The 10,336-nt window shown below is 46.9% G+C and overlaps 1 protein-coding gene across 2 annotated transcripts; it reads left to right on the forward strand.

The window, feature by feature from the left end:
- The first annotated feature begins 771 nt into the window (after positions 1-771).
- Positions 772-9,372, forward strand: SNRPB (small nuclear ribonucleoprotein polypeptides B and B1). Of its 2 annotated transcripts, none has more exons than XM_046680049.1 (7): positions 772-925; positions 3,252-3,403; positions 5,193-5,304; positions 7,054-7,206; positions 7,737-7,875; positions 8,194-8,319; positions 9,066-9,372. In XM_046680049.1, exons 1-7 carry the CDS (start codon positions 923-925, stop codon positions 9,074-9,076), a joined length of 696 nt encoding a protein of 231 aa, XP_046536005.1. In that variant the 5' UTR covers positions 772-922; the 3' UTR covers positions 9,077-9,372. The 2 variants fall into 2 exon arrangements, with proteins under 2 accessions (XP_046536005.1, XP_046536004.1); XM_046680048.1 differs by having other exon boundaries at positions 9,213-9,372.
- The last annotated feature ends 964 nt before the right edge of the window (positions 9,373-10,336 follow it).

The raw sequence follows: 10,336 nt of genomic DNA on the forward strand, positions 1-10,336 counted from the left end.
TCAACATGTTAAATTTAGTATACCTATTAGACATCCATGCCAAGCACGTGGCTGGATATAAAAGGCCAAGAGTTAAATGAAGAGACCAGGTTTAGAGGAATAAATATGAAATTCCTGAGCATTTCAGTATTATTCAAAAGTCATAGGACTGGACAGGATGGATTGACTCATTCATTCATTCAAATATTAATTGAGCCTTTGGTTTGTGCTAAGCAGTGTTCTAGACACTATAGCAATGAAGGATACACAAACGAAAATCCATAGTCTGGGAACTTCCATTCTAATGGGGAGGGATTATAAAGTAATGAGCAAAAATCTGTAGTACGTTAGGGATCGATGTTAAGGAGAAAAAGCAGAGATTGGTGGGAAGGTTGCAGTTTTAAACAGGATGGCCAGGGAAGTCCTCAGGGTGAAAATGTTATTTGCGCTCCGGTCTTGAAGGTGAGGGCATGAGCCGTGCACATACCTGGACGACTAGCATTCCAGGCAGAGGCAAGCAAATGCAAAGGCACTGAGGCAGGAGCACGCGAGCAAGTTCACGGAAAGGCAGGGGAGTGGCTGTACAGGAGAGAGCCCGGGGAGAGTGGGAGATGAGAGGACCGAGAGTAGTGGGCCGGGGCGCGGGGGACGAGGGTGAGGAAGAGCAGCTCGTGTAAGGACTGAAACTAGGAAGGCGTCCGAGCCTCTCGGAGTTCAGTTAGACGTTAGCGTCGTCCCAAGCCCCGCCCCGCCTTGGGCTCCAGCTCCGCGTTTTGGCCGGAACTCAAGAGCGGGGAGCCGGGACCGGAAGCAGCTTTCCACCCGACCAGGTTTTACCGGCAGCCGCGTTTCCGGTAGCGGCGGCGGGAAGCTGCTACTGGCAGGCGGTTAGGCCTCTGTGGAGGCGAATCCGGCGGGAATCGGAGCCATCAGAACCGCCACCATGGTAAGGAGGCGCAGGCCGGCCGCGCGGGAGCTTCCGAGTCTTTTGTGGAGTGGGGACCGCGACTGGTCGGGGAGCAGGCCGTGGGTTGGCCGCTCATGGCGGTGAAGGCCCGGGCCGCGGCCGCTCGGTCCCGGTTGGGAAGAGCCGGACCTTGGCCGTTCGGCGGGGTGGGGGAGGGGAAGGCAGGAACTGAGGGGCCGCGGCCGGGGTCGCTAGGTGGGGGCGAGGGTGGAAGCGCGGCTCCTCGCCGCTGGAGCCGCAGTGCTTGCAGTCCTGGAGGCACTGAGAAAACTTTTGCAGAGTCGATGTGTGTCCGCGGTTTGGGAGCAGGCGCTGGAGCGCGGGAGACTGGGGAGGACCCGGCGAGAGGCTGAGACTGGTGCAGGGGGAGGGCCGAGGAGGAGGTGCGGAAGGAGTTGGAAGGGCTTGTGGCCCCGACTCAGCGTCTTCTTGGGTTTAGTAGATGGGGAGGAGGAACGGGGGGTGAATGAGAAAGTTTGGAGGAAGAGTTCGGCTCGTTTGTTCACAGCGATGTGTGTTGGAGTGTGTCTGACTTTAGGCCCTAGGGCTACGCAGTGAAATGTTCCTGCCTTCACTGAGTTCACTTTCGAGTTGGGGACACGGATGATGTAATTCGGAGTGGTAGTTCAGCATTAAGTCGAAGTAACGGCGGGGCGGGGTGAGAATGCCTTCTGGAGTAGAGGATTCCTGAGCAGTCACAAAAGATCGTCCGGCGTTTTCCCGGTGGGAGTGGGAGGGAATAGTAGAGATCCGCAGGAGTGCAGGGGCGAAGCAGGAAGGGGAGCGCTGTTGGAAGCTCCCGGAGCGGGCAGGGGAGGAAGAGGTGGAAGAGGAGATGGGAGGAATTGGCAGGAGCCTGGTTCCTAAAGGCTTTAAATGCTATTTGAGACTGTTGGTGATGGGGCATGCCGTCGAAGGATGTTAACCAGCAACGTGACATGAACTAAGTTGTGTTTGGGAAGATCACCCTGTTCTGGGTCTGTTAGGTACTGGGTCAACTGTAGGCAGGGAAACCTGGTAGGATATTGTTGGGGAATCAGTAGAAGAAGAGTAGGCTCTGGATTCAGGCTGGCTAGATTACAACGCAGCTTCCTGGCTGTGAGGCAGGGCAAACTGCTCAACTCCCAGCCTCAGTGGCCTGTCTGTAAAATAGGAATAATAATGGATCTGATTTTGAGGAATAAATGAGATGTATAACGCTTATCACAGTGCCTGACACAGTGAGCACCTAGTGAGAGTTAGCTGTCACAAGGGAGATGGACCAATAAATGTTGCCATAAAGGTTTAGATCTGTGTGGTTAGAAGCTGTGATTACAAGCCGGTTAAAGTGGTCATCTAAGGGAGGCTGAGCCACATAACCTGGGTCTCCAGGGTGGCAGCAGTCAAGGTTCTGATCCTCACATTTGTGGGTCCAGAAAACCTGTTCTTGTCCAAGCTCACAGAGATGAACAGCAGGCACAGTGCCTGGTACATGGAAGGCACTTGGATGAGTTATGACTGGCCCACAGCAGTCAGACTGGTGGGAGGCTGATACACAGGTCAAATGCTGGGTCATTTATTTCTAGAGAGGACTATAACTGTCCAGGGCTCTTGACAGCTCGCGTTGTGATGTCTGTATCGTCTCTCTACTTCAGCAAAGCAAAGCTACACTGGAAGCCAGGCTGTAAAGCAGAAAAGGTTGGGTTAATTAAGAAGTATGAGAAGTTTTATGTTCTTAAAGACCATTATGTGTTCAAACTGATTAGCACCCTGACCACCAGAAAGTTTTCCTCTCCCAAAGGTAGTCTTGAAGGCGTACTAACAGATTCTTGGTTTGGGGATTCCATTCTCACTTCCAAGCTGGCTGGCTCCTTTCTGCTAACAGCTTCTCACTGATTGGATTTTTAGTGCCGGTCCTGTTCCAGCTCTTTTACTCGGTCTTTTTAATAGGTTGTGGGTGTTCCACAGCACCGGAGTCACACCCAGCATCTGCACAACGGCAGGTGGCTAATCTCTGATACGAGTGGGTTTGACTAGTTTGGAGACACCCTGCCTTCTCACCCCTGAAACTGTCACAACACAGACAAAGGCAATTGTAATATGAGAAAGATGACTTTAAGGGAAGGGGGAATAACAGAGGTCAGGACCGAAAACAGGGTGACATGGGAGAATTGCCCAGGAAAGGGCTGTGGCTGGAAGACAGAGGTGAGAATCTATTGGGAAAGACAGATGTAGAAAAGAAGTTCACAGCAGACGTTATTAGGAAGGACCAGGGGTGTGTGGGCCGAAAGAGCTGAGTCTCATTCCTTCTGATTTCTCCTTGCAGACTGTGGGCAAGAGCAGCAAGATGCTGCAGCACATCGACTACAGGATGAGGTGCATCCTGCAAGACGGCCGCATCTTCATTGGCACCTTCAAGGCTTTTGACAAACATATGAATTTGATCCTCTGTGACTGTGATGAATTCAGGAAGATCAAGTGAGGAGTGGGCTGTGGGGGGTGGACATAGGTTGTGGGAGTGGATTGGGTGGGTGGATTGAGTGACAGGTGGTGATGTAGCTAGCTGGGTCCTCTCGGCTTGCTCTCCTGTTTTAGAGGGCAGATTTAAATGGGGACATTGGCCACTGTGAAGTCTTGCTTAGCTCAGGCAGCGTTGCTCTCTAGCCCTGGAGTACAGGTTGTCAGGAGGGCTGCTAGGCTTTTTGTTTCTCTGACTTTGTGCCCCTGGGTACTGGGGTAAAGGGCTCTCCTGTTCTCCCCACAGGTGTGTAAGGGGGGAGAGCTTGATTTTCTGGCCTCATTGCCTATTTGTAAAGCTGTAGCCTAAAGGGCTCTCCCAATGCAGCCTGGTCTGAAACTGCTTTAAGAAGCCTCTGACCCTCTTCAGGGTAAGTGCTCAGCTCCCCTTGTGGGTTTGGGGCCATTGATTTTTGTTGGGATTTATACAAATAATTGGAGATATTTTCTACTTTCTTACAATCCCATAAGTTATTGGATAACTCCCTTAGGACTCACAGATCTTAAGCTTCTAACCCATTAAAAGATGTGGTCTAGCTTTTCATCCTATTTTACATTCAAGGCATCTTGAGGCCTAAAGAGGATATGTGACTTCCATGATCATCCAACTCTCTTGCCACATGCAGTTTCTTTATTATGTAGTCAGTGGCTGTGAATCCCTTTGAGGCTATTGTTTTCTTTGTTGCACGAGGTGAGGAAGTACAGGACAGAAAATGTGGGTAGAGATGGCTGAGTGCCAGGTACACATTGGAGAGGGTCCAACGGATCAGTGGAGAACTATTCCAAGTGGTTCTCTTCTGTTCTTTTAAATGAAACTAACTATTCTAATTAAAGAATGTTTATTAGAAAAATTTAAAAAAATAGATAACAGTATATGAGAAAAAATTAAAATACCCAGAAGGTTTTTTTTTAATCATGAAAGGGCAGTACATGCTTTTATTAAAAAGTAGGAAAATATAGATAAGCGAAAAAAAGGAAAAATGTCCACCCATAGAAAACTACTGTTGATTTAACATAAAATATCATTAAAATGAAACCTGTAAGTTATTTTTTTAAATCAGGGTACTTTGTTTCTCCTTTATTTTTAGGGTATTGGCTTTGGCTTTCTCTTCCTTTCCCCTGTTTTGTTGCGGTTATTTTTTCCAGTTTATGTTTGTATTTTGTTCATCCCTTTCTGGTTGTTGCTGTTTGGAGGTTTCTGTTTTTGTGCTTTGAGGACAGAGGTGTAATTTCAGTGGAGTTAACTCTTTTTTCTTTATGGCTTCTATTTTTGATGTGAGGTAGGGATGGGATCCTAGGCCTGTGGGGTGAATTGGTACTAGATGGATACCACCTGTCAGTGGGGTGAGTGGAGTTCATTTCACTCGAGGAATTGTTTAGCTGCCTCCTAACACTGGCGAGGCCTTAAGCTGAAGGGAGGGAACAGGGTAATGGCAAAGAAGAGTTGACTGAGGAAAGGCCTTCATGATGGCTACAGAATAACGTGTGAGCCAGGGCTGGGCTTTCTTGACTCTTGTCCTGTCTCTTGGTCGGTGCATTGTCGTCCTCTTGGCATGGGAGAGCACCACCTGAAGGATTACGAATTCAGCCTGTGAAGACTGTGCAGAGGAGCTGTCTTAGGGAAAGTTGATGTACCATTTGTCAGGACACACAGTGTGAAACAAATCTTGGAGGGCCCCTAGGCAGGTGAACATGAACTTTACCCATTTTCTAATGCTTGCTTTTTTGTTTCTTCTAAACCTATCTTTAGGCCAAAGAACTCAAAACAAGCAGAAAGAGAAGAGAAGCGAGTCCTTGGTCTGGTGCTACTTCGAGGGGAGAACCTGGTTTCAATGACAGTAGAGGGACCTCCTCCCAAAGATGTAAGTCAGAGCAGAGTGCCACTGCTAGGCCAGAAAACCTTGTGGAAGGGGGGCCCTGCCATGAGCCAGGCTCTGTGTTAGGTTCTCTGCATCCCATTGCAGTACTCGCAGCGACCCTCTGATTTTTGTCCCCCTTTTGCAGATAATAAACAGAATCTTAAAGAGGTTACCCTGCAAGTAAGAAGTGGAGATAGAGAACTAGAATTTGGAGGTTCCGAACTTTAAAGCCCTCCCCTTTCCTTAGTTGATGTGCATAGTAAGTCGGGAGAAGAGGTAGCTAAGGCCATTTGGATCAGTTCTTACTATGATGACAATCAAGCTGGACCATAAAAAGTTGTAACTCCAAACAAAAATCTCTATTTTATACAGTTATAGAATAATAGTTAACATTTATTGAGCATCTTCTGTGTGCCAAGCATTTCAGTATTTTATTTAATCCTTGTAACAGTCTTTTTTTTTTTTAAATTTTTTTTAAAGGTATGCTTTTCGGTGAGGAAGATTGGTTCTCAGCTAACATCTGTTGCCAATCTTCCTCTTTTTTTTTTCTGCCCAAAGCCCCAGTGCGTACTTGTATATCCTAGTTATAAGACATCCTAGTTCTTCTGTGTGGGCTGCTGCCACAGCAGGGCTTGATGAGCAATGTGTAGGTCTGTGCCCAGGATCTGAACTGGTGAACCCCAGGCTGCTGAAGTGGAGTGTGTGAACTTAACCAGTTGGCCACAGGGCTGGCCCCTGTAACAATCTTTTGCAATAAATTATTGCCACTTTATAGATAAAACAAACTGGTGTCTAGTAACTTGGCCAAGGTATCATACTAGGAAGTGATGAAACTGGCAGTTGATCCCAGATGTTCCTTCCATAAACACCAACGTACATTTAGAAATCAGAGAGACTCTAGAGAACCTAACCAAATTTTTCTCTTTTTCATTTTAAGACATGGTTCATCAAAGGACTAATCCTCTTACCTTGTTTTTATTTTTATCCACATATGTGTCTGTTATTTGGTACTTAACACATTTTTGTTCCGCCTTTTCACTTAACGTTGTGAACATTTTTCCAGTTGCTGTATACTTTTTAAGTCATGTTAATGACTTAAAGATATTCTCAAGTGAGTACAGAATAGTTTATCCTAATCATTTCCCTTTTGTGGACTCTTACGTTGAAGTTTTTTCCATTTATAAAATGTCTGCACGGGATCTTACCATATTTTTGGGGTCAAAGCATGTGTACATATTCATAACTCTTAGTATCTATTTCCAGTAGAATTTGCTACTCTGATGTAGCCCATTGTAAACCTTCATGACCACAGTCAGTTTTGTCATAACTCCATCATCTGCAGGTGAGGAAACAGTCCTAGTCATGGGATTACTTGCCCATTGTCACCCACCAGGTGAGAATCAGCTAGGACTGGACCTCGTGTCTCTAATGCCAGGTCAAGGGCTCTTGTTTACTGCCCCTTTCTGAATGGAGCCCTAGCCCTTTGTTGGCTTAATTTTCACAGGAGTGCATACAGGTTGAGTTGTGATGTGATTCTCTTGACTTACTCTTTTTCTATCCTGCTGTAGAGGTGACAGCTAGGCACATAATCTTGGATGATGGAGGATTGGTGTTAACACATATGGGTGGGTAGTGTTTATAAGCTATTTTCATGCATTGTAAATCTGAAGGGCACTCTTGGCAATGGTATTCCAAAGTGTACTTTTGATCCTATAGGCCAGAAACATTTGAGCATGTTTCTTTATTTTTCAGACTGGCATTGCCCGAGTGCCACTTGCTGGAGCTGCTGGGGGCCCAGGGATCGGCAGAGCTGCTGGCAGAGGAATCCCAGCTGGTGTTCCCATGCCCCAGGCTCCTGCAGGACTTGCTGGGCCAGTCCGTGGGGTTGGTGGGCCATCCCAACAGGTGAGGAGTTGGAGAAAGGCACCACCTTCTGGTGGTTAAAATAAAGGATAGCATGAGGGTCCTCAGTTTGGGAAGAGCCCAGAATGACCAACCTATGACTGTCACGCTATCAGTTTTCACTGTGCTTTGTATGTGGTCTCAGAATCAAGCGAAAAGGAAAACTTCCCATTGTAAATTATGTTGATGCTGTTAACGAGATGCATAAAAGGTATTTTAGCCAACTGTATTGGAGCAAAATATTTCCATGACAACATTTGAAATGTACTCTCTCCCAGCCTGTTATCAGTCATGTTTGAAAATGCAGGTACCTTCTCTAACTTGAATTGGGCATCCTTAACTCAGGCCTAGAAGGTGGGAATTGGGCATTCGAGCTTGATGTTCTCTGACAGATGGTTTTAGACAGGAAATCTGATGCCTTGAGTTGTAGCTTAGGGGATTTGGCATCTACTATTTCTTAAGCAAGTTGGGCAGGAGAGTGGGATACTGCATTGTACTGTATTCTGTCTAACTCCTTTCCTGTGTACTCTTAGGTGATGACCCCACAAGGAAGAGGCACTGTTGCAGCCGCTGCAGCTGCTGCCACAGCCAGTATTGCAGGGGCCCCAACCCAGTATCCACCCGGCCGTGGGGGTCCTCCCCCACCTATGGGCCGAGGTGCACCCCCTCCAGGTGAGGAGCCCCTGAGGAGACCATTGCTAATTGATAGAAGATGCCTGAGCTGGATTTGTGATGAGACATAACCTTGACTGAAACTGATGATGAGTTTGTGTAATTAAGCAGGATTACTCTGAGATCCGGCCTGGCTGACTGACCAGGGAACTAGCTGGACAAGAGCCATTGGGAGCTCCACCTCTTTGGCTCAAGTCCCAGTTTTCCAGGAAAGACTGGGAGGGTGGCATGGTCCATCTGTCTCAGAACTTGATATGTTTCCTGCTTCCTTTTCAAGATAGATGCTTGAGCTCTATTCTTGGGACTTTTCTCTTGCAGGCATGATGGGCCCACCTCCTGGTATGAGGCCCCCTATGGGTCCCCCAATGGGGATCCCCCCTGGGCGAGGAACTCCAATGGGCATGCCCCCTCCGGGGATGCGGCCCCCTCCCCCTGGGATGCGAGGTAAGTGGCTGCAGCAGTGGTTTTGACTTCGTTAGAGCCATCTTGGGATGGGAGATGGAGGGAAAATTGGATTTTGACCATAGTCTCTGGGCTTTCAGGCCTTAAGCCTATGGAAATAAACTATTAGAGGACAGCTTTGTCCAGACAGGAAAGAGGGAACAAGCATTTCTTAAATTGACCTTACTTCCCTCTTAGAGCAGTTAGAACAGCCCCGTACCGAGGGTATTCTCAGCGTCCAAGGCATTGTTCTCAGGGCACTGCGAAGTGATGCATTCTGAGGGTCCCCAACAGAGGTCATGGATTGTCTGTGGCCCTTTGGTTTGATAGTATCTAGTGATTAAGAGGGGCATCTGGTCTTTGCTATGCTATTTATTATGAATATCTATTTAACTCCAGTTTGAGGAATGCTGACATAGATTAGCCCTTTTATTTTATAGTTAAGGAAACAGGCCCAGAGAGAGCTCAGTGTCCTGACTTCCACACCAGTGTTCTTCCCACCAAGCCCTAGCGGCTTCTAAGATAACCCACAGCCACACTGGGTGACCCCTGTGTCTCTAGTTCAGGTTTTCTGTTATGGGTTTAAAAGCATAGGAACCCACTTGGCCCCCAGAGAAGTCCCCACTTAGCACATATGCCCTGTACATCCCTCTGATCGTTTGGTGACTGCGGGGTGTGGGAGGCTGGGGCGGGGCTGGGGATTTGAGTTGCAGATCAGGCACTGACTAAACTTCTTACTCTTACTTCAGGCCTTCTTTGACCCTTGGCCACAGAGTTATGGAAGTAGCTCCACAGAGGCGTGGGCCCGATACCCCAGGGCCACGTTACCACAGACCTGTTTGTTTGTTATGCCGTTGTTCGCCGAGTCTCACGGGATTATCTGGTTTCCCTTACAGGCCCCCCTCCCCCGGGAATGCGCCCACCAAGGCCCTAGACTCATCTTGGCCCTCCTCAGCTCCCTGCCTGTTTCCCGTAAGGCTGTACATAGTCCTTTTATTTCCTTGTGGCCTGTGAAACCAGTTTATAATAAACTCTTAAGAGAATATTATAAATGTACCTGGTGTGTCTGTTTATTTTTGGAAGTCTTTGATAAATTGGATGCTTAACAGAATTGAAAAAGGTTGCCTTGAAAAAATTAGCCCTGATCTTAGCTGCTTCCCTTATAAAATATTTTAGCACACATTTGCAGAGATTCATAACCTTATATACCAAGAGAATTACAAAACTGAACTATAATGGGACATTTTCACCTATCAAACTGGCAAACATTGGTTTGCGAAATAAACACACTTTTGGGTGGGGGTTGTGAATTGGTGTATCCTCTTTGGAAAGCACACGTCTAGATAGCTTCTTAAATGAACTTTAGATTATCATGTTCATTTTTGTACAATACAGTATGAAACAAATACTAAAAATGAGAACCAATCCCACTGGGAGAGGGACAATTTTGGTGTGACTTTCTCCCAGTGTCACACACATACATATAAGCTAATTGAACTTTTGAGCTGTGGGATTGTCATGACTGTCCACCCAGAGTCTGTGCTGTCACTGAGCAGTGCTCTAGTACTTAGTACATCAAGTTTCAAGGGTGCAGAAATAAGAGGCGGACGCTGTTCTTAAGTTACTACCTGAGGGGAAGACAATTTTAAATGCAAAGGAAGCTTTAATGAAATTAGACTAGTAGTGTGCAATGAGGGTGTTCTCCAGGACTGTAAAGCTGGCTCAGCGTAAGAGCAATGGAATATACCACGTTAATAGAACAGAAGAAAAAAGCCACATGATCATCTCAATAGATAGAGGAAAAGCATTTGACAAAATGCCAACACCCTTTCATGATAAAAATATTCAGCAAATTAGGAGTAGAAGGGAACTTTCTGAACATGATAAAGGGATTTATGAAAAATCCACAGCTAACATTCTCAATAGTGAAAGGCTAAAAACTGTCCTTAAGATGGGGAACAAGACAAGGGTACCACTTTGACCACTACTGTGCAACATTGTACTGGAAATTCTACCCAGA

This window comes from Equus quagga, chromosome 12 (assembly GCF_021613505.1).
Source record: "Equus quagga isolate Etosha38 chromosome 12, UCLA_HA_Equagga_1.0, whole genome shotgun sequence".
Lineage (NCBI taxonomy): Eukaryota > Metazoa > Chordata > Mammalia > Perissodactyla > Equidae > Equus > Equus quagga.

Coding starts and splice junctions, on each gene's coding strand:
- SNRPB (XM_046680048.1), top strand. Junction 5,305..7,053: donor AGGGACCTCCTCCCAAAGAT/GTAAGTCAGAGC, acceptor TTTATTTTTCAG/ACTGGCATTGCCCGAGTGCC. Junction 8,320..9,212: donor CCCTCCCCCTGGGATGCGAG/GTAAGTGGCTGC, acceptor TTTCCCTTACAG/GCCCCCCTCCCCCGGGAATG.